This window comes from Heteronotia binoei, chromosome 3 (genome assembly GCF_032191835.1).
Source record: "Heteronotia binoei isolate CCM8104 ecotype False Entrance Well chromosome 3, APGP_CSIRO_Hbin_v1, whole genome shotgun sequence".
Lineage (NCBI taxonomy): Eukaryota > Metazoa > Chordata > Lepidosauria > Squamata > Gekkonidae > Heteronotia > Heteronotia binoei.
This window is the reverse complement of record NC_083225.1, coordinates 182745773-182768037: the sequence shown is the minus strand read 5'-3', so window position 1 is coordinate 182768037 and position 22265 is coordinate 182745773. Positions and strand designations below refer to the sequence as shown.

At 47.1% G+C, this 22265-nt stretch overlaps 1 protein-coding gene across 10 annotated transcripts in view; it reads right to left on the bottom strand.

Moving 5' to 3' along the window:
* DLG2 (discs large MAGUK scaffold protein 2) overlaps positions 1-22265 on the bottom strand; it is a 1647444-nt gene that overhangs the window by 1154180 nt on the left and 470999 nt on the right. Inside the window, exon 1 of one of the 10 annotated variants that reach the window (XM_060234993.1) lies at positions 15425-15509. The exons of the other annotated variants lie outside the window; for them this stretch is intronic. Within the exon in view, the coding sequence (XP_060090976.1) occupies positions 15425-15466 (42 nt within the window). The 5' untranslated portion in view covers positions 15467-15509. Of the gene's footprint in view, positions 1-15424; positions 15510-22265 lie in introns of those variants that run through there. 10 annotated transcript variants of the gene reach the window in all.

The window sequence follows — 22265 nt, the reverse complement described above, 5'->3', positions numbered from 1 at the left end:
GACAGAGACAGACAGACAGACAGACAGATAGATAGATAGATGATGACAGACAGACAGACAGACAGACAGACAGACAGACAGACAGACAGACAGACAGACAGACAGACAGACAGATAGATAGATAGATAGATAGATAGATAGATAGATAGATAGATAGATACCCTCTCTTGTCCCCGTTCAGACTTCATGATGCACAAATTATCTGGCATAGCTTCTCACTTATGCAGGTCAATGATGGCATTGGATTAGGAGCTGGAAGGTTCAAATGTGCACTCTGCCATGAAGCATACTGGGTGCTCTCAGGCCCATCATTCCCTCTTGACCTAACCTCCCTCAAAGGGTTGGCATGTGGACAAAACAGGGAGGAGAGAACCATGTGTGCTATCCTGAACTCCATGGAGGAGGGGTGGAATAAAATTTGACAGACTGATGATCTAACTTGGGGTCACCAACAATTTTTCAGTCTGCAAGCATCTTTGGAGTTCTGACACATTATGGTGGGCATATAGGTTTGCCAATCCCAGGGTGGGGGCAGGGGGTCCCCCAGTTTAGAGGCCATCCCCCTGCTTCAGGGTCATCAGAAAGTGTGGGGGTGGAGAGAAACATCTGCAGGGCGCTCCGTTATTCCTGATAGCGACTGATTCCAATAGGATATAATGGAGAATTCATCTGCGGGTATCTGGAGCTCTAGGTGACTGTTTTTTTGAGGTAGAAACACCACATTTTCAGCATAGCATCCCGTGCCACTCCCCAAAATACTCTCCAAGTTTCAAAAGGATTGGACCAGCGGGTCCAATTCTATGAGCCCCCAAAAAAGGTGCCGCATCCTTCATTATTTCCAATGGAGTGAGGGCATTTAAAAGAAGAAGAATTGCAGATTTATACCCTGCCCTTCTCTCTGAATCAGAGACTTAGAGCGGCTTACAATCTCCCATATCTTCTCCTCCCACAACAGACACCCTGTGAGGTGGGGGGGGGGGTTGAGAGGACTCTCACAACAGCTGCCCTTTCAAGGACAACCTCTGCCAGAGCTATGACTGACCCAAGGCCATTCCAGCAGGTGCAAGTGGAGGTTTGGGGAATCAAACCTGTTTCTCCCAGATAAGAGTCCACCCACTTAACCACTACGCCAAACTGGCTCTCAAAAGGTATGCAGACCCTTTAAATGTGATGGCCAGAACTCCCTTTGGAGTTCAATTATGCTTGCCACAATCTTGCTCCTGGCTCCACCCCCAATGGCTTCTGACTCCACCCCCAAAGTATCCTGGTTCCATCCCCAAAGTTCCCAGATATTTCTTGAATTGGACTTGGCAACCCTATGGGTATAGCCACAAAATGACTCCATTTTGTCATGTGGACAAAACTGGGAGGAGAGAACTATGTGTGTTGTCCTGAAATCCACAGAGGAGGGATGGGATAAAAATTCGACAGATTGATGATCTAACTTGAGGTCCCCAACGATCTTTTAATCTTCAAGCATCTTTGGATTTCTGACATAGCCCCAAAATGGCTGATGCAGGAGGCGGAGCCATCCACAAAATGGCTGCTGCAGGTCACATTGATGCAGTCACATTGTGAAGATTCTTGTGCTGTGGTGCCAGGCAGGTGTCATGGCAACTATGGGTATCCAATGGGAACCCCTGATCCAGTGTTCCCTCTAAGTTGAGTTAGCGTGAGCTAGCTCACAGATATTTAGCCCCCCAGCTCACCCATTTTTGTCTTAGCTCAGGAAGGATGGCCCCAGAGCACACTTATGCAGTAGGAAGTGAGCCGCCCTGAGTCTGCTTCGGTGGGGAGTGCGGGATATAAATCAAATCAAATAAATAAATAAAATTTTGTTGGTGGCAAAAGTGCCCTACAAGACTATTCTTGAGCTATCTGTGGTGCTGAAACCAACCCCCCAGGTCTGTTTCACCTTTGGTTTCAGAACCACGGACAACTCCAGACAAGATAGATCCAGGTGGGCAGCTGTGTTGGTCTGAAGCAATAGAGCAAAGTTGGAATCCAATAGCACCTTTAAGACCAACAAAGTTTTATTCAGAATGGAAATTTTTGAGCACATGCACACTTCATCAGACAATGAAACTAGGTACAGTGAGCGGAGTTACATAGTTTTGCACATAAGAACAAAAGAGAAGTCATGTTGGATCAGGCCAATGGCCCATTCAGTCCAACACTTTGTGTCACATAAGAACATAAGAGAAGCCATGTTGAATCAGGCCAATGGCCCATTCAGTCCAACACTCTGTGTCACACAGTGGCCAAAAAATCCAGGTGCCATCAGGAGGTCCATGACTGGGGCCAGGACACTAGAAGTCCTCCCACTGTTGCCCCTCCCAAGCACCAAGAATACAGAGCATCACTTGCCCCAGACAGAGAGTTTTAACAATACACTGTAGCTAACAGCCACTGATGGACCTCTGCTCCATATGTTTATCCAGTCCCCTCTTGAAGCCAGCTATGCTTGTAGCCACCACCTCCTGTGGCAATGAATTCTACGTGGTGGCTACAAGCATAGCCAGCTTCAAGAAGGGATTGGATAAGCATATGGAGCAGAGGTTGATGGAAGTGTGCACGCACATGAAAGCTGACATTCTGAACAAAACTTTCTTGGTCTTTAAGGTGCTATTGGACTCCACCTCCACGGAAGAGTTCCAGAGCAATTAAGGATGACATCCTAGAGACAGGGCTACCAGCACATGTGGCTGCAAAGTTTGAGGTTGCATTTCCCCTTCCATTCTGCCCTTGATGGGTTCCCACTTATCCCAAATGGGGCATCTCTGAACATCTTCACAATGGGAGTGGAGCAGTGGCACGTAAAACCGCGATGCCTGCTCATGAACAGATGGGCAAAGGGGGGAAAAAGAACAGCCCATCCAAAACAGGGAGTTTGTGTACCCTAGCATTTGGAGGAGGGAGGGATATGTTCCTGGAACAGTGCCAAAACGTTGTGCATTAAAGCTGCAGGAAATGTGAATGGAAAACGCAACCGACAATCCCATGGAACTGCAGGCTTTCACAAAACACTATCGATGGGCACAGCCCCAAGACCCAATGCAAAGTGGAAGGCACACAGTCACTTTTTAACTTGTCCCTGCCAATATTTGTCTTTAAAGGCTTCTCATTGCAAACTAATACCATGTTGCCAATTCGCGGCATCGAGAGCCATCGCAGACACTGAGAGAAATAAAACGACATGCTTTGCTCTGTATTGTGTTTCTTTTGACTAGCGACAGGTAGCCAGGATCATTCTGAGGCCAGCTAGTTAATAACTGTGCCTGTCCTTCCGATAAGCCCAGCACAGTATATTTTAGAAGGAGTGACAGCAGAGGGGAAAGCTGCTTACAAAAAGCCCTAATTTAATAAGCAATTTCCAGTGTCAGGAGAATAAAACAGGAATTACTGTACACGTAAGCAGCCATCATGGCCACCTCAATTGGCCACCTGAACGGCAACACAAAATTTAGACATCTCTTTTTTATGCTAGGTGGAAATGTGGGCCAAGCTGTTTTATGTATGGCAGGCAGCAGCTGTGGCCAGGAATGCCTTTGACTGATTTTGACACCTTAGCCAGCTATGGCCCTTCCCGGGCAGAAAAGACTTAGCCACTGTGGTAGGTGCCCTGGTTGCATTCCAGATGCAATTACTGCAATCCACTCTCCGTGGATCATTGTAGTGGAAATCGCATGGACAGATAAGTGATGAGCCATACAGCCCTAATCCATGTGAATGGCACTCCCAGGACAGCAAAGGGTTAAACCCTACACAGCATTGGAAATGAGGAACACCTGGGATGGGAGAGCTGTGTAGATAAGAAGCAGGCAACTTTGAAGAGAGGGCAGCAGCAGCTTCGGTGGTGGCTTCAAGGGCAGCTTTGGAAGATGGTGGCTTCCGACGCAGAGAGAGAACAGCTTCAAGCACAGAAGACAGCTCAGAAGGGAAGAGGCCTCAGCAAGGCAGGACAAGCTTCTAAGCTGTGTGCAAGCTGTAGAGAAACCCTGCACTCCAGCCTGGTTTCCTGGACAGATTGCTAGCCTCGTGAAGTCGATTTTTCTTTCTCCTTATTAAGCTCACTGGATGGGTGAGGGATATTTTCATGTGTTAAAGCTGAATAAAGCTGCAATTCTTTGACCACAATTTATTGCTTGTAGGAATCTCTAGAACCATGGGTAATACAATCAGTTGGTGCAGAACCCTGCAGCTAGGATGTTGACTATCAGTGGGTCATGGGGACCATCTCACTACACTCTTTACTCATCAAGAAGGAGAAGGTGGTGGTGGTAGTGGTAGTGGTGGTGGTGATGATGATACTGCATTTATATCCCACACTTTACTCTAAAAAAGAGCCCCGTGGTGCAGAGTGTTAAAGCTGCAGTACTGAAGTCCTAAGCTCTGCTCACAACCTGAGTTCAATCCGCAGCGGAAGCTGGGTTTTCAGGTAGCTGGCTTGAAGTTGACTCAGCCTTCCATCCTTTCGAGGTTGGTAAAATGAGTACCCAGCTTGTTGAGGGGAAAGTGTAGATGACTGGGGAAGGCAAAGGCAAACCACCCCATAAAAAAGTCTGCCATGAAAATGTTGTGAAAGCAACGTCACCCCAGAGTTGGAAATGACTAGTGCTTGCACAGGGGATCTTTCCTTTTCTTTCCTAAGAGACCCAAGGCCATTCCAGCAGGTGCAGGTGGAGGAGTGGGGAATCAAACCCGGTTCTCCCAGATAAGAGTCTGCACACTTAACCACTACACCAAACTGAAGAAGAAGACAACAAAGAGGAGGAAGAGGAGATTGGATTTAAACCCCACCCTTCACTCCAAGTCACAGAGCAGTTTACAATCTCCTTTCCCTTCCTGGCTACCCGCCCCATCCCCCGACAGCAGTGCAGCCATGCCCACCACAGCTCCTGGCCCCCATATCACTACCAGCAGTGATGCTTCCAGTTCTGACGTGAGGCCCAGCCACCTTCCCCGGCCAAAGGCAACACTGGCAGGCCACAGCACGTCTCCTGGGCACCCAACTCCCATCAACGGTGACAGTGAAGGTTCTGCTGCAGCTCTCGGCAACCCTCAGTGACACTGCTGGCTCAGTGGAAAAAGGCGAATATCAATAAAGGATTTTTTTCTACAAAACAGTCTCTCTCTCTATCCCCTCCTCCAAAAAAGACATATTCATGACTGTTCCCATAAAGGCATATAGATTAATACAGCTCACGATTTATAAAGACTCTGTTTTGTAGAAAAATACTGTATTGGTATTAGCTTTTTTTTTTGGCTGTGAGCCTTTGTGCTTTTTGTAGCTTCACAGTCGTGGTTTTCTCCCATGGTTTGCACTTTTCTTGGGGCTCAGTGGAAGAGCCTCTGCATGGCATGCAGCAGGTCCCAGGTTCAATCCCCAACATCTCCAGTTCAAAGGACTTGGCAGTAGGGTTGTCAAGTCCCGCACAGTCTCCAGCCTCTTCTTGTACCATAAAGTTTTCCCTCCCAAATTGCTAAGAGTGTGCAGGAAAACCATAGAGTTTTCTTGGAAACGTCTAGCGTGGCCGGTGTGGAACATCGCCAATGCAATGATATCACTTGCGGGTGATGTCATCATGCCAGCGACATCAGGGGAGGCTCCCCCCGCCAGCCCAATGTGGGCTGGTAGGTTGGGAACCTCCAGGGCAGGAGAACCCCAACCCGGCCCAGGGGCTTGGCAGCCCTACTAGGCAGTAGGCCTTGAGAAAGACCTATTTCAGAGACCCTGGAGAGTTGCTGCCAGTCTGAGTAGATAACACTGACCTAGACGGACCAACAGTCTGATTCAGTGTAAGGTAGCTTCACATATGTAGGTGATAGGGATGTTGTCTGCCCAAGACAACACTTTTGTTTGGGGGAATTTAAACCTGGAAATGTCATTTTTAAAAAGGATTTTAGACTGTTCTGCAAACCTGGGCAGGGAGTTCCTCAAGTTTGCAAAAAAAAAAGATCTGCTTTCTGGCTGCATGGGTTAGGGGTTGTCAGACTCCAGGTGGGGCCTGGAGACCTCGTGTTTTTACAACTGATCTCCAGCTGGCAGAGGTCCTTCCCATCTCCCTTTTCCACGCCTGCATCAAGAGAAGTCTAGATAGGCATGAAACCACAACCAGAGGCCCAGTTCCAAAGGGAATATCAAGACAGGGTTTATCTATCATTTATTAATTTGATTTTAATTCCACCTGTCCTGCAAAGCGGGATTAGGGCTTAGGTTACAACACAATAAACCAATTTTAAAACCTAAAAACATCATACATTAAAACCACAGAAACTACACCAAGATGACGTTCTAAAAGTATCATATCCTGACTCTGGTCAATTAAAGGATATAAGGTCTGATTAATGCTGTCTGCCCTCTCTGGATTCCAAGATGCTCTTCTGTGAGAAGTCCCTGGGTGCATCTGTGGCCCTTTTTGTATACCAACACTACATCAGAGCCAGTTCATACAATACGGAAGGCAACAGAGTGTGAGAAGGCATCCTGGTTTAGCTTTTAAGAACGTAAGAAGAGCCCTGTTGGATCAGACCAGTGGTCCTTCTAGTCCAACATCCTGTATCTCAAACAGTGGCCAACTTGTTCCTCTGGGCAGCCAACAACAGAGCATAAAGGTTGCGCTTTCATAAGACCATAAGAAGAGCCCTGCTGGATCAGACCAGTGGTCCATCTGGTCCACACAGTGGCCAACTAGTTCCTCTGGACAGGGCATAGAAGCCAAGGTCTTTCCCTGATTTTGCCTCCTGGCTCTGGGATTCAGAGGATTAGTGAAACTTTTAAGATTCCACTGCTTTTGCCGGTGTGTCCAGATTCCAATTCATGTCTTGGAGAAAGCCAATATTTTTCAGGACATGCTATGCAGGTTGCCAACACCCAGGTGGGACCTGGAGGTCCCCTGGAATTGCAAGTTATTTCCAGACTATAGTGATCAGATCCCCTGGAAGAAATGCATGCGTTGGAGGGTGAGCTCCATGGAATTATACCCCGCTGAGGTCCTTCCCCTCTCCAGTTTCTGTCCTCCCCAGGCTCCACCCCCAGGCACCAGAGACTTCCCAACCCACAGCCAGCAACCGTAATGCCAAACGATGACTTAGGCACACTCGGGTGGGATTCTAGAAGGAGCTTCTTTGCATATTAGGCCACACACCCCATGATGTAGGCAATCCTCCAAGAGCTTACAAGGCTCTTTTTTGTAAGCTCTTGGGATATTGACTACATCAGGGGTGTGTGACCTAATATGCAAAGGAGCTCCTGCTAGAATTCTACCCCCAAGCACACTACAAATCCAATTCCTCCAAGAATCAGTGCTACCTTCTACCAAGCCATCTAGCTCAATCTAGCAACAGCAGCCTAACACAATCACGTCTCCCCAGATGCATGAGTCTCGCTGATTTCTGTGCAGTTGTATTTTTTTTATCCTTTCAACTGTCATTCCAACGAAAGGACCCTCAAGCAAGATATAGAAACAGAAATAAAATGAAACTACATTATTTTAAATAGTCACAGGCTTGGACCCTGTGAGTGAGTTTCGTGCGTGCTCTGTAATGGAGTGTGCTTATGCTAAAACATCCACTGGCACAAGTGTAGCGCTTTCCAATGAGCCCATGAATAAATGGAAGGATTTAGCCAAAGAGCAAGCACAGTTTGTCTAGCACGCATGGAACTCATTCACTCATTCAAGTCAGCCAATGCATTTTTTAAACTACTTTGCACAGGTGTCGATCAACTACCAAAACAAACACATTACAATGTTTGGGAAGGGGCCATGACTCAGTGGTAGAGCATCTTCTTGGCATGCAGAAGGTCCCAGGTTCAATCCCCAGCATCTCCAGTTAAAAAGGACCAGACAGTAGGTGATGTGAAAGACCTCTACCTAAGAAGAAGAAGAAGAATTGCAGATTTATACCCCGCCCTTGTCTCTGAAACAGACTCAGAACGGCTTATCATCTCCTACATCTTCTCCCCCCACAAAAGATGCCCTGTGAGGTGGGTGGGGCTGAGAGGGCTCTCACAGCAGCTGTTCTTTCAAGGACAACTTCTACTAGAGCGATAGCTGACCCAAGGCCATTCCAGCAGGTGCATGTGGAGGAGTGGGGAATCAAACCCGGTTCTCCCACATAAGAGTCCGCACACTTAACCACTACACCAAACTTGTGTGGACCCTGGAGAGCTGCTGCCAGTCTGAATAGACAATATTGATGGTATTAGACCCAGGGTGGAATTCTAGCATGAGCTCCTTTGCATATTAGGCCACGCACCCCTGATATAGTCAATCCTCCAAGAGCTTACAAAAAAGAGCCTTGTAAGCTCTTGGAGGATTGGCTACATCATGGGGGTGTGTCCTAATATGAAAAGAAGCTCAAGCTAGAATTCCACCCCTGATTGTGTCCAGTCATGGTTCTTTTTTGTAAGCTCTTGGAGGACTGGCTACATCAGGAGTGTGTGGCCTAATATGCAAAGGAGCTTCTGCTAGAATTCCACCTGACTCAGTATAAGGCAGCTTCGTGCCATCATGTGTTCAAGACAGAACCCTAATGAAAGTACTGAGAAGAGCATTACAGACAGACCAGCAGACAAACAGGGAAATCATTCAGGGAAACTGGACAAGTTTTTATGTATCTCAGCTCACACTCTAAACCGGTGCTGCAGTTTCCAAACCCTGCTGCAGTTATATCAGAAACAATAGAGTGCTGTAACTTGAACAATTAAGGCAACGTGCTTGATGTGCATCCAATATTCACCGAGGAGAAAGGCTCCATTCACTAACTTTCCCCTGTTCCGTCAATGGGCAGTGACATCATCATCGTCATCACCACCCAGAGAGAGGCGAGAAGGACGTGTTGGAACTTCCTGGTGTAATTCTTCAGAGAGTTTCTGACTAAACATTAGGAAGAACTTCCTGACAGAACAGTTCCTCAGTGGAAGAGGCTTCCTCGGGAGGTGGCGGGCTCCCCTTCCATGGAGGTTTTTAAAAAGAGGCTAGATGGCCATTTGACAGCAATGCTGATTCTGTGAACTTATGCAAATCATGAGAGGAAGGACAGGAAGGGTTGCGCCACTGCTTAGTTCTCGTGGCTCTTTCTTACACGCCCAGGGAAATGCTGGTTGAACATATATGAACATATTAAGCTACCTTATACTGAATCAGACTCTTGGTCCATCAAAGCCAGTATTGTCTACTCAGACTGGCAGCAGCTCTCCAGGGTCTCAAACTGAGGTTTTTCACTCCTACTTGCCTGGACCCTTTTTAGTTGGAGATGCCGGGGATTGAACCTGGGACCTTCTGCTTACCAAGCAGATGCTCTACCACTGAGCTACCATCCCTCCCCTGGGATCCGTCAGCAATTTTTCTCCAGGCCAATTTGGCCAGGGATCCTGGAGATGGGTTGTTGTTGTTTTTTGCCACCTTCTGGGCATGGAGCAGGGGTCACTGAGGTGTGTGCGTGGGGGAGGTATTTGTGAGTTTTTGTGGGAGTATTTGTGGGAGGGATGGTGGCTCAGTGGTAGAGCATCTGCTTGGGAAGCAGAAGGTCCCAGGTTCAATCCCTGGCATCTCCAAAAAGGGGTCCAGGCAAAGGACGGTGGCTCAGCGGTAGAGCATCTGCTTGGTAAGCAGAAGGTCCCAGGTTCAATCCCCGGCATCTACAACTAAAGGGGTCCAGGCACCTTAGCTTGAGACCCTGGAGAGCCACTGCCAGTCTGAATAGACAATACTGACTTTGATGGACCAAGGGTCTGATTCAGTATAAGGCAGCTTCATATGTTCATATATGTTCAAGGTGTGAAAAACCTTAGCTTGAGACCCTGGAGAGCTGCTGCCAGTCTGAGTAGACAATACTGACTTTGATGGACTGAGGGTCTGATTCAGTATAAGGCAGCTTCATACGTTCATATGAGTTTCCTGCATTGTGCAGGGGGTTGGACTAGAAGACCCTGGAGGTCTCTTCCAACTCTAAGATTCCGCAGCTGACATGTACGGGGATATCTTAGAAGCACCCGCAGTGCCCAGAAAGCATTCCAGAGCTGGAAAAAATACAGAGAAGGGCAACCAAGACGATGAAGGCATTGGAACACCTTCCCCATGAGGGAAGGCTGAAGAGTCTGGGACGTTTCAGTTTAGAAAAGAGACGACTTGGGATGGGGCATGATAGAGGTTTATCAACTGATGCATGGGCTGACAATGAGAAATGTTTCTCCCTCTCCCATAATATTAGAATTCAATGAAGCTGATGGGCAATAGATTCAGGGCAGACAAAAGGAAATACTACTTCATGCAGAGAGGGATTAAAATGTGGAAGTTGCTGCTGGAGGATGTAGCGATGGTCACAGGAAGAAACCGCTTTTTAAAAAGATTAGATAGATTAATGGAGGATGACCAGGGTTTTTTTTTTTTTTTTGTAGCAGGAGCTCCTTTGCATATTAGGCCACACTCCCCTGATGTAGCCAATCTTCCAAGTGCTTACAAGGCTCTTAGTACAGGGCCTACTGTAAGCTCCAGGAGGATTGGCTACATCAGGGGTGTGCGGCCTAATATGCAAAGGAGTTCCTGCTACAAAAAAAAGCCCTGAGGATGTCTATCAATGGCTCCTAGCCATGGTGACTGAGGGGAACCTCTCAACCCCAGAGCCAGAAAGCAACAGGGGGAGGTCTCGGCCTCCGTGCCCTGTTGTTGGCCCTCCAGAGGAACTGGCTGGCCACTGTGTGAGGCAGGATGCTGGACTAGGTAGACCACTGGCCTGATCCAGAAGGGTTCTTCTTATGTTTGTATGGTCCCATCTCCTGAGTCGTGACTACCTGGGGCAAGCAAAGAACAAGGCACCAGAAGCCAGTGTTACCTGGTCAATCTCAAAGCCTGAAATGAAGTGTTTTAATAGTTTTCTTGTGTTTACTGTATAATTGTTTGTATTTGCTGCTAATTGTTATTATAAATTGCTATTGTTCGATTCTGTTGTACTCCACCCTGAGCCCGCTTGTGGGATGGAGTGGAATAGAAATGAACAAAATAGTTAGAAGCAGGGCTTTTTTTGTAGCAGGAACTCCTTTGCATATTAGGCCACACACCCCTGATGTAGCCAATCCTCCTGGAGTTTACAGGAGTCTTCTTACAAGGAGGTGGCGGGCTCTCCTTCCTTGGATGTTTTTAAGCAGAGGCTAGATGGCCATCTGACAGCAATGAAGATCCTGTGGATTTAGGGGGAGGTGTTTGTGAGTTTCCTGCATTGTGCTGGGGGTTGGACTAGATGACCCCAGCGGTCCATTCCAACTCTATGATTCTATGATCAGGGGGTGTAGCCTAATATGCAGAGGAGTTCCTGCTACAAAGAAAAGCTGTGGTTGGAAAGATGTCTGTCCATTGTTCTTTTATATGATAGAAGAAATTAAAATGCATCTTTCTGAGTGACGTGTGTTGGAAAATCTGGGGGGGAAGGACGCACTCTCTGGATACCACACAACTGAAAACTTGGCTCTAAACTGATAATCCCTGTGTTTGCTTATTAATCTTGGCTGTCATGTGGAAGGAAAGGAAAAAGGGGGTTACTAAGTGTTAATTATAAAGTGATGGAAAAGTTAAGCTGTTTCTCTCGGCTTGACTTCGCGAACCAAGATTTAAGAAAGGTGCAGTATCCACGTCTGCTGCAGGCTCGCTGGTGGCTGACAAGACTGATGCGGGACAGGCAGGTCCGGCCACAGTGGCTGCAGGGAAAAGTCTGATTTGGGGTTGGTGCTGTAGCAGTGCGATTCTTCCTCAATCTCCTTTTGTCCTCAAGACCAGCTATGCGTGCGTTCTCAAAGGAAGAGACAGCCTGGTGGATGGTGTGCCTCCATGCTTTGCGATCTGAGGCTAGGTCAGACCTAAGCTGTTACCTCTTAGTATATACCCGCAACAGTGCAGGCTGCATTCACAGATGCTTTGTTTATTTATTTTATTTTAGTAAATTTCTATTCCACCCATTCCCCGTAGAGCTGAGGGTGGAGTACAACATATAATAAAACAATAAAATACAATAAAAACATTTTATAAACAGACAACTCAACAGCACTCAGATTACATGGTATCACATATTGCCCAGCCTAGCCATCTCACATCATATCTCATAGGGATGGCAGTTTTTATTCCATTTCTTAGCACAGATGACAGTGCTGGCCAGGGAGGCAAATAGGTGTGAAAAACCTCCGCCTGAGACCCTGGAGAGCCGCTGCCAGTCTGAGTAGACAATACTGACTTTGATGGACCGAGGGTCTGATTCAGTATAAGGCAGCTTCATATATGTTCATATATACATGAAGACCAGAATGTGATTATGTCACTTCTGGATCACGTAGGCCATGATGTAGAAACATTGCTGCACACTGGATGGATCTCCCTCTTGGATTGGATGGTCCCAGGTTCAATCCCCGGCATCTCCAAAAAAGGCAAGTAGGCATGAAAAACCTCAATGAGACCCTGGAGAGCTGCTGCCAGTCTGAGTAGACAATACTGACTTTGATGGACCGAGGGTCTGATTCGGTATAAGGCAGCTTCATATGTTAACCCGATCAAGAATAGACGCCCGCAGCTTCAGCTTAAAGCCCGGCGGAACAGCTCCACTTTACAGGCCCTACAGAAGGCTAATAAGCCAGGTAGGGCCCGGATCTCAATAGGGAGCTGATTCCACCAGGTTGGGTCCAGAACTGAAAAAGCCCTGGCCCTAGTTGAGGCGAGGTGGGAGTCTCTTGGGACGGGGATGGCCAACAGGTATTGGGAGGCCGAACGTAACGACCTCCTGGGCATATTGTTCTGTTTTTCTTTAAAGTTTGCTTACTTTCCTAACTCCACATAAATAATATATTCAGTCTCAGGAGTTCTTTAAAAGGCATTACATTAAGCCAACCAAACTGGAACACGAATCCCTCCCCCCATCTCCACAATCCGACATATTATGACATGTGATCTCATCACTCTGGTTGCTAATTATGTTATGTCACAGCATCCGAATTTTTCTGAAATTTCAGTAAGATTAGAAGAGAAAAATTCTTCCTGAAAATAAGAAAGCCAGATGAGTACTTACTGGTAAAAGATATATATCATGCAATGGGTTTTAAAAGATAAAAATAAGCCTCTTGGACACAAATTTTTCCAAGATCTGCTGCACCTTATAAAACCTTGCCAGTTAATGTCAACGTGCACTGTTTCTGGCATTTCTGAAGCCTATATACTATTCTGCATTCGTTGGATATGAGTTTGTGTGATTTATACTAAAAAGCAAGGGAGAAAAAGAAGAAGACCATAGATTTATACCCCGCCCTTCTCTCTGAATCAGTCTCAGAGCAGCTTTATCTCCTTTATCTTCCCCCACAACAGACACCTTATGAAATAGATGGGGCTGAGAGAGCTCTCCCAGAAGCTGCCCTTTCCAGGACACCTCTGCAAGTGCTATGGCTGACTCAAGGCCATTCCAGCAGATGCAAGTGGAGGAGTGGGGAATCAAACCCAGTTCTCCCAGATAAGAGTCCACACACTTAACCACTACACCAAACTGGCTCTTGATTTCCAAGTGCCATCTATTGGACCTGGTATGCTGTAGCCTATATAAATTAACTGGGAAATGTACCCATTCACCTGAACCCAGAAACATATGCACAGGAACAAGGTATTCATTTCACACATTGGTTGGGGACACTGGGGAATATTCATAAGGATAACATGTCCAGTGTTTCCACATACATTATCTAGTCAGCATACCTACTGTGGATCAAGTGTATTTCCCTAGCCAAAGAACAAAATTCCCACGGAGGGTATGAAAATCTCACAACTATTGTGGAAGACGCCAATAATCAATGCATATTTTCTGACATCATTGGTAGTTATATATAGTGCCCAGGGTAAGGTGCAAAACCCCCCACTGATGGCTGTTAATTTGTGTAACTTCTCCTTGCCTTCATATAAATGCAACAACCCCCACTCCAGCAGCTCACTTTAACCTCATACGTTTCAGCAAATGTCCAAAGGCCGCGTGAACACTGACATTCACATCCGAATACCAGAAGAATCCGATGGCTGTTCAGAAGTTGACTGCATATATTTCGCCACTCTTCAGCTCTACGTGAATGAATGGTGCTATGTTTAGGTGACAGTCGTGTTCAGTGATCTATCTCCAAGTATCGGGCCACCATTCACAAAAAAAAATTCCCAGCCGATATGAGCCGTCACCAAATTTTGGTCATTTCCCCCCAGCCAACATACTTGACACGTCCATTGATCAAAACCTCCACCAGCCTCACCAACTCTATTCTAATAACGACATCCCTAAAATCCAAACATATAGGTGGGAACTTAAACTTTCTCAGAAGCATCTGGGGAGGGAACAGTTTGGGAAAGAATACTTGTTACAAATCCTTCGCCAACTTAAAAAAAAGAGAGAGAGAGAGCTCATGCGGATGCCTTTGATGTGAATTTTCACGCTCACACAGACCTTCCTCCGTGGCTGACATAACGGGAACACCGACAATACCTCCCCAATAGGTTGACAGAAGACTGTAATTCATTTAAATTATGCAACACGATTCCTACGGCTGGTCGGCCCACTTGCTTCGCTTTACAGAGCAGCATAATGTCAGCGAGATCTTTTCAACTCGGTTTTGTCCTCGGCGGCCAAGGGGGAAAGGAAGCCAGCAACTTTGACGCTGAACTTTCAGGGTAGGGGGCCTGAATCGAGCAAAAAACAGCACATGTCAATGGGGACGGCAAAGGACTTCACAGCGACCCGACGAGCTAAGGAAGCCGGAAAGCTTTTTCAACAATTTTTAGACATCTGTGCATAGCCATAGATGCCCGACAGATATCCTCAGAGTGCCTTTCAGTGTGGCGAGTCAGAGCTGGACCGGCGCAAGAGTCTAGCTCCAGCAGACGGATCCCCGGCTTTGCAGACAGATCGTCAGCATGAAAACAAGCAAGCTCACATCACCGGAGGGGACCAGCAGGCAGCAAGGCTGAAATGCATTTCTGATTTCTTCTTCCTTTAAGCCTGCGGGAATCGAAGCAAGCACAGAACCGGGAACCTCTGGAGTCTTGTTCCTGGCCTACTGGGACACTTTTCAGGAGGCAGAGAGAGGAGGGGGTAGAGGGGGAAATCTTAGCCTGTCATCCCAGCCAAGCCAAACTCCAACCCTATTCCCCACCGAAGGTCACCAGACCGCAAGGCATTCCGATAAGCCCCTCCAGCGAAACCAACAATAAAACAAAAGCCTTCCACAACCACCTGTCATAATATCCCTGTGCAGGCATGCAATCGCAAAGTACCGAGCAACACAAAGGTAGACATTTTTTTTTTTTTTTGCAGCTGGTTTGGGGGTGGTTTTTTTTTGGGGGGGGGAGGTAACAAAAAAAGACACACGTACATTTTTTTTTCTTTTTGGTCAAATTGCTGTCTGGACTCCTCTTACCTTCACGTTCGTCCGTAATGCACAGTAACATGCAAAGAACATCGCAGTAAACAAGGAGCATAGGGAACCGGGTTATTCAGCTTTTCTGCTCTGCACAATCCATACACACACACACACACACTCACCACACACACACACACACACACTCACAGGAGCCTCAGCATGTGCTACCAAGAAGCATTCCTTCTCTCTGTCAGTTTCGAATGCATTGATCTCTCGGCTTCCTTTCCCTCCCTCCTCTTTCTCTCTCCCTCTCTCTCTCTCCCTCTCTCTCTCCCCCTGACTACAGAAAAGACATGTCTTGAAGGCTCTGAATGAAAGCTACATGTCTCTCCTCTTCCCTGCCTTTCCAGAACATGATGCTCGGCAATTAGCGGAGATTTCGGCATCTGGCAACTCCAAGAGGGGAGACCTCAGCTGCTTTTCATTTCCCCCCCCCCCCCAGCATTTTAAAAGGACCAGGAGTGGGGGTGAGAGGAGGAGGAAAAGCCCCCTCCAGAGGGGGGAAAAGGTGAGGATTTAAACCTGTAACTGGGCTGCTTCTTTATATTTCCCGATTGCATCTTTTCAGCCTTTGGCAGATGGAGTGAATGTTTCATGTGTGTGTTGGGGGTGGGGTGGGGAGGAAGAGAAGGAGAAAGGAGCCTCCGTTCTATTCTAGAGGCTTGCAGCCTCTGTCTGCAACGTTTCCGTCTCGCCTTCCGAAAGATGCGGCGTGCCCCTTTTAACAGAGGCAACGTCACCGTTGCCCATGACAGATTCAACATGTTCCACTTGCAAATGCAGGATCTGATTAGGGACAACGCCGAGCTGCCTTAAGGACGCTTCTCCGGACGCAAGTTCAGTCCAGTGGGCTAATCTATTGCGGGGGGGGGGGGGTGGAGGTTTGGCCTATTATTTGTTACGCTTTAGCAAGGCAGCAGGCAGGTTATAAAAGACTGGAGGTGAGGGGGAGAAAGGCTGGAAGAAATTCCAAGATCAGCCACCAGTGACTGAAGGCTTTTCAACACTGATGGAATGATACCTGGCTAAAAATAACAATAACGGAGAGGGCGGAATGTGGCACATGCGAAGACGAAGTTCTGCCGTTGCATTTCTGAACGAATCCTGCTCGAATGCCTTCCAGGGAAAGGCAGGCCAACCAAGAGGCAAGAACCTTCATTCACAAGTGCACATCCCAAAGTCTAGAACTCACAGAAGAGGCAAACTCACACCTGGGCCATGTGTAGGCAGGAAGTGACATCACTGAACAATCCTCTATATCAAGAAGTGGCCAAACTTGCTTAACGTAAGAGCCTCATAGGATAAATGTCAGATGTTGCAGAGCCACAAGGCTGCCTGTTGCGTACCGAATCTATCTCAAGGTCCTGGTATTAACCTTCAGAGCCCTATATGGCCTAGGACCAATCTATCTGCTGGACCGCCTTGCCGCACATGTTCCCCAGAGAGAGCTTCAATCAAGTTCTCAAAATCTTTTGGTCCGTCCCTGGGCTAAAAGAGGCTAGGCTAAATTACACCAGAGCAAGAGCCTTCTTGGTGGCAGCCCCAAAAAATCTGAAACACCTTCCAGAAGCCATCAGGGCCCTGCGAGACTTATCGCAGTTCCGCAGGGCTTGCGAGACTGAATTGTTCCGGATGGCGTATGACATCTAAATGAGAGAGGGCTACCGCCTCACCTGGATCTATCTCGTATTAGTACCAACTGCTTTTGATCTGACCTCTTTGGAGAAAGGAAAATACTATATGATCCTGCCTGAACAGATGAAGTAGCACCATTGTGATTTTATCTGTTTTTATTGTTTTAATATGGTTTATTTTATGTTGTTAGCTGCCTTGAGTCTTCATAGAATGGCAGGATATAAATCTAACGTAATAAATAAGCAATAATAAATAATGAACGGTCTGATATTTGAGAGCTGCAAGACATGAATGTCTGATGTTTGAGAGCCACAAGACAAGGAAGGGAAGGGAGGGGAGGGAGGGAGGGAGGGAGGAAGGAAGGAAGGAAGGAAGGAAGGAAGGAAGGAAGGAAGGAAGGAAGGAAGGAAGGAAGGGAAGGAAGGAAGGAAGGAAGGAAGGAAGGGAGGGAGGGAGGGAGGGAGGGAGGGAGGGAGGGAGGGAGGGAAGGAGGGAAGGAGAGGAAGGAAGGAAGGGAGGCAGGCTGAGGGGGGGGACTTGGCAACTCTAATTTCAAATTCCCTGTCCACTCCTATGTGGAGACTAGTAGACTTGACCCGTCCCCAAAATACAGAATTGAGCCAAAGCCAAACCATCCTTTCAGCAAATGTACGTGGCAGTGTCAAAGCCTGCCTCACCTTTAAGCAATTTTTCAACATTTTGACATGTTTTGGCATTCATTTTAATTGCTTTCCCTCTTTTCATAGCACCCAGTGGCTTAGCCAAATCTGCATGGTGATTTGCTTGATTGACATCCATTTGTCATCTCCCCTTGTGACATTTTTATTCAGCCTTTCCTGCAGAGAGTCCAGCGCAGCTCCTTAAATCAGTCTCCCCTTCTTGCATTTTATCTTCGCAGTGATCCCGCCACATAGGAGAGGAAGGGAGAGAGAGAGACTGGCCCCAGATGGATTATTCGTTACTTTATTTATATCCCATCTTTCTTCCCAACTGGGGCCCAAAATGGCTCGCATGTTTCTCCTTTCCTCAATTTATCCTCACAATAGCTCTTGGAGCTAGGCTAGGCTGTGAGCATGTGACTACAGTCAACCGGCAGGTTTCCATGGCAGAGTGGGGATTCGAACCTGGGTCTCCTGAATAGTAGCCCAACATTCTAATCACTCTGCCACAGGGCTGAATGGTGATTTGAAACCCAGATATCTACTCAGGGTTTTTTTTTTAGCTGAAACTCATTTGCATATTAGGCCACACACCCTTGATGTAGCCAATCCTCCTGGAGCTTACAGGGCTTTTCTTACAGGGCCTACTGTAGCTCCACGAGGATTGGCTACATCAGGGTGTGTGGCCCAATATGCAAAGGAGTTCCTGCTACAAAAAAAACCCCTCATCCTACTAATCCAACATTCAGGCCTCTACAGCTCACGGGCTCGCAAATATAGTCTGCTGAATCCAGAGCTTCTTTTGTAGAAAAAGCCCAGCAGGAACTCATTTGCATATTAGGCCCACACCCCAGCATCACCATTGTTTCACATAGGGCTTTTTTGTAGGGAAAAAACCAACAAGAACCTATTTGCATATTAGGCCACACCCCCAGATGCCAAGCCAGCCAAAAAAAAAAGCTCCAAAAAAAGCTCTGGCTGAATCGCTGCATCACATCCAGCCTTATGACATCATCCTATGCATTACATGATTTTGATTGGAAGGAATCACACCATGTGACTAATTCTTAAAGGAGGAAGACGCTGCAGATGGAGAGAGGGGCAGGAGAGCCACAGAAAATAAACAGGACCACAGAGCACCAGGGCTTTTTTTGGAGCAGGGATTCATTTGCATATTAGGCCACACACCCTTAATATAGCCAATCCTCTAAGAGTTTATAGGGCTCTTAGTACAGGGCCTATTCTAAGCTCCAGGAGGATTGGCTACATCAAGGAGGTGTAGCCTAATATGCAAAGGAGTTTCTGCTACACAAAAAAGCCCTGCAGAGCACAAATAGAAAAAATGAAATGACTGTAATTTCTGGTCTGCCAAAATTACTTCCAAACCCCCAAAATCAAACCGGTTATTACTTGGTACAGCCCAGACTTCCTGTGAGTACAGAATTTCCTGCCGTTTGTCAGGCCTTTAGGTCCAGCTAAGATCCATTTTACTGGAGGCCTCCTGAAAAGGACCGTTTCCAGTCCTGCCAAAATGACAGAAAAGAGCAGAGAGACCCAGACATTACCCGGGTTGGGGAGAGAACAATTTCATCCCACCAAGCGAAATGGCATTCTAGGAAATTACCCAAGTATGACTCCCAAACAGAACAACAGCCTGGAGGAAATACTCCGCAGACAACAACTGTTCTACTCGCTGCTGCCAACCAGCCCATTAAAGCAACATCAAATCCTGGCCTTGAATTTTGCATGCAGGAAACCCCCGAGACGGAAGCCGAGAATCTTCAAGAGCGATGCCCTTAAGTATAAGCTGATTCATAGGTCCGCTCCTTTCTATTGTATTCTGTTATTTTTCTGAAGGGAAATGATTGCTTTTGCGAGTTCAGGCTTGTGCTATTTACATTCATTCTGCTGCGAAGTTTGAATTGAATTGCCAGAAAAGCTTTCAAAATCCAGTTCCTGGTCTGGGTATCGGTGAATTTCAGGTCCGGTTTGCACAGTCAGTGAGATGGCAAAGTGAAGACCAGGGCTTTTTTTTTTAGCAGGAACGCACAAGAACGCAGTTCCGGCTGGCTTGATGTCGGGGTGTGTCCTAATATGCAAATGAATTCTTGCTGGGCCTTTTCTAAAAAAAAAAAAAGCCCCTCTATGAAACAATGGTGAAACTAGGGGGGGGGGGGTGGCCAAATATGCAAATGAGTTCCGAGCGGGCTTTTTCTGCCTGTTCCGTCGAAGACGTAGGGCTCATATGAACATATGAAGCTGCCTTATACTGAACCAGACCCTTGGTCCATCAAAGTCAGTATTGTCTTCTCAGACTGGCAGCGGCTCTCCAGGGTCTCAAGCTGAGGTTTTTCACACCTATTTGCCTGGACCCTTTTTTGGAGATGCCAGGGATTGAACCTGGACCTTCTGCTTCCCAAGCAGATGCTCTTCCACTGAGCCACCGTCCCTCCCCAGGCTCAGTTCAGACATGATGGAGAACCATAGTTTAATTAAACTAATTGCAGCCAGTGTTGTTGTCAAGACATCCAGCTAGTTACGTTACATGGCACTAGGATCTGAAACTGTGGTCTGAAATCAATCAATATTAAGCTTGGCCAGGGGTTTTTTTGTAGCAGGAACTCCTTTGGCATATTAGGCCACACACCCCGATGGAGCCAATCCTGCTGGAACTTACAGTAGGCCCTGAATAAGAGCCCAGGAATAACCTCTTGGAAGACTGGCTCCATCAGGGGTGTGTGGCCTAATACACAAAGGAGCTCCTGCTATAAAAAAAGCCCTGAGCTTGTCTCAGTTCAGACATAGTGCAGAACTCTGGTTTACGTATTTATTTATTTGTATTCATTTGATTTTATTTGAGCCCACCCTTCCTGTGGAACAGGCTCAGGGCGGGTTACATCATAAAAACAATCAACAATAAAAAAAATGTAAAATATATTAAATCTAAAGTTACAGAGTAACAATAGATACCAAAATGGCAAATTCTGCCTCACAGACACGGCCTATTGTCCAGGTCCAGCAGATCTTATAGCCAAAGGGCTGGAATGAAGGGGGGAGGCCGGTAACAAGTGATGTTCACTGCCTCAGTTGAAAGCCTGGCGAAAGAGCTCTGTTTTACAGAACTGAAGCAGATCCCGTAGGGCCCGGATCTCCAGGGGGAGCTCATTTTCACCAGGCAGGGGCCAGGCTGAAAAGGCCCTGGCCCTCATTGAGGCCAGATGGACATCTGTGGGGCCGGGTATCACCAGAAGTTGTTGGGTTGCTGATCGTAAAGACCTACAGGGCTCATACAGGGAGAGGCGGTCCCATAGGTATGCTGGCCTCTGGCCGTATAAGGCTTTAAGCAATTATTAACGTATTTGTCAGGAGGGAAGGTTGGCATGGTGTAGCTCAGATCTCAGAAGCCAAGCAGGGTCTTGGAAGGGAAACTGCCAAGGAAATCTCTGCAGAGGAAGACAATGGCAAACCACGTCTGGTTCTCACTTGCCTTGAAAGCCCCTCCGATGGGGGTCTCCGTAAGGGTTGGTTTTGAACACAATGGCAACTTTATTACACACCAAGTGCTTGTCCACATGCAGGTTACTCCACCCTGGCTGAAGTCACACACGGTTGGATATGGTGCTATTGTCATGCTATAGCAACCTTTCAGAACTTGATGGCCTAACCCAGGGGTGTCAAACTCTTTTGTTATGAAGGCTGGATCTGACAAAAATCAGACCTTGTTGAGCCAGGCCATGTATGTCATAAAATGTAACGCCAGGTAGCAGTGATATAAGCTTTATAAAGGAGACAGACAAAACACAATTACTTTTTTTTAAAAAAAACTTTAAAAATATGCTTAAAACATTAGCCCTCATTGGTCTTAAAGGTGCTTTCTTTGTATCTCTCCTGTGCAATTCAGGGAACCAGGCAAAAGAAGCTCTGGTTCTTGCCTTCCTTCCCCAGTGGACCAGGAGGAGGAAGAGCCTCAGTCAATAGAAGGAGAGAGGCTTGGCTCTGTAGCTCTGCTGTGTGATTGAGAGAGCCTGGCAAAGCAAGCTATCTCTCCTCCCCTTCTTCCCCAAGGGAGGAGCCTCAGCCAATGGAGAAAACAGAGGCTTTGCTCTATAGCTCCTGTGTGATTGAGCAAGCCTGGCAAAGCAAGCTGTGATGCAGAAGGAAGCAAGGGAGAGGGAGAAGGAAGCAGACAACAGTCAATTGCTCGAGGGCCTGTCAGGAGCCACCAGGGGCCTGATTCGGCCTCTCGGCCGCATATTTGACACCCCTGGTCTAACCCACACAGGAAAATCCAGTTGTAGGTGACTGCTAGAGGACAATAACCAACCGTGTGTAGATTCAGCTCAGCTAGAGTTACTTAGGGTCCATCAGAGTAGTAACTGATTTATTAATCACACTTAGTCATAATTGGTAGCTCACATGGTGCCTGAGTGCAAATGTTCTAGCTTGATCTGGCCTTGCTCCCTGCTAACAGAAAGGAAGAAATAGGACCAGCATTTGTTGAAGCAACCAGGACTGGAGCGTTTGCTCATGAGATGAATCTTGGT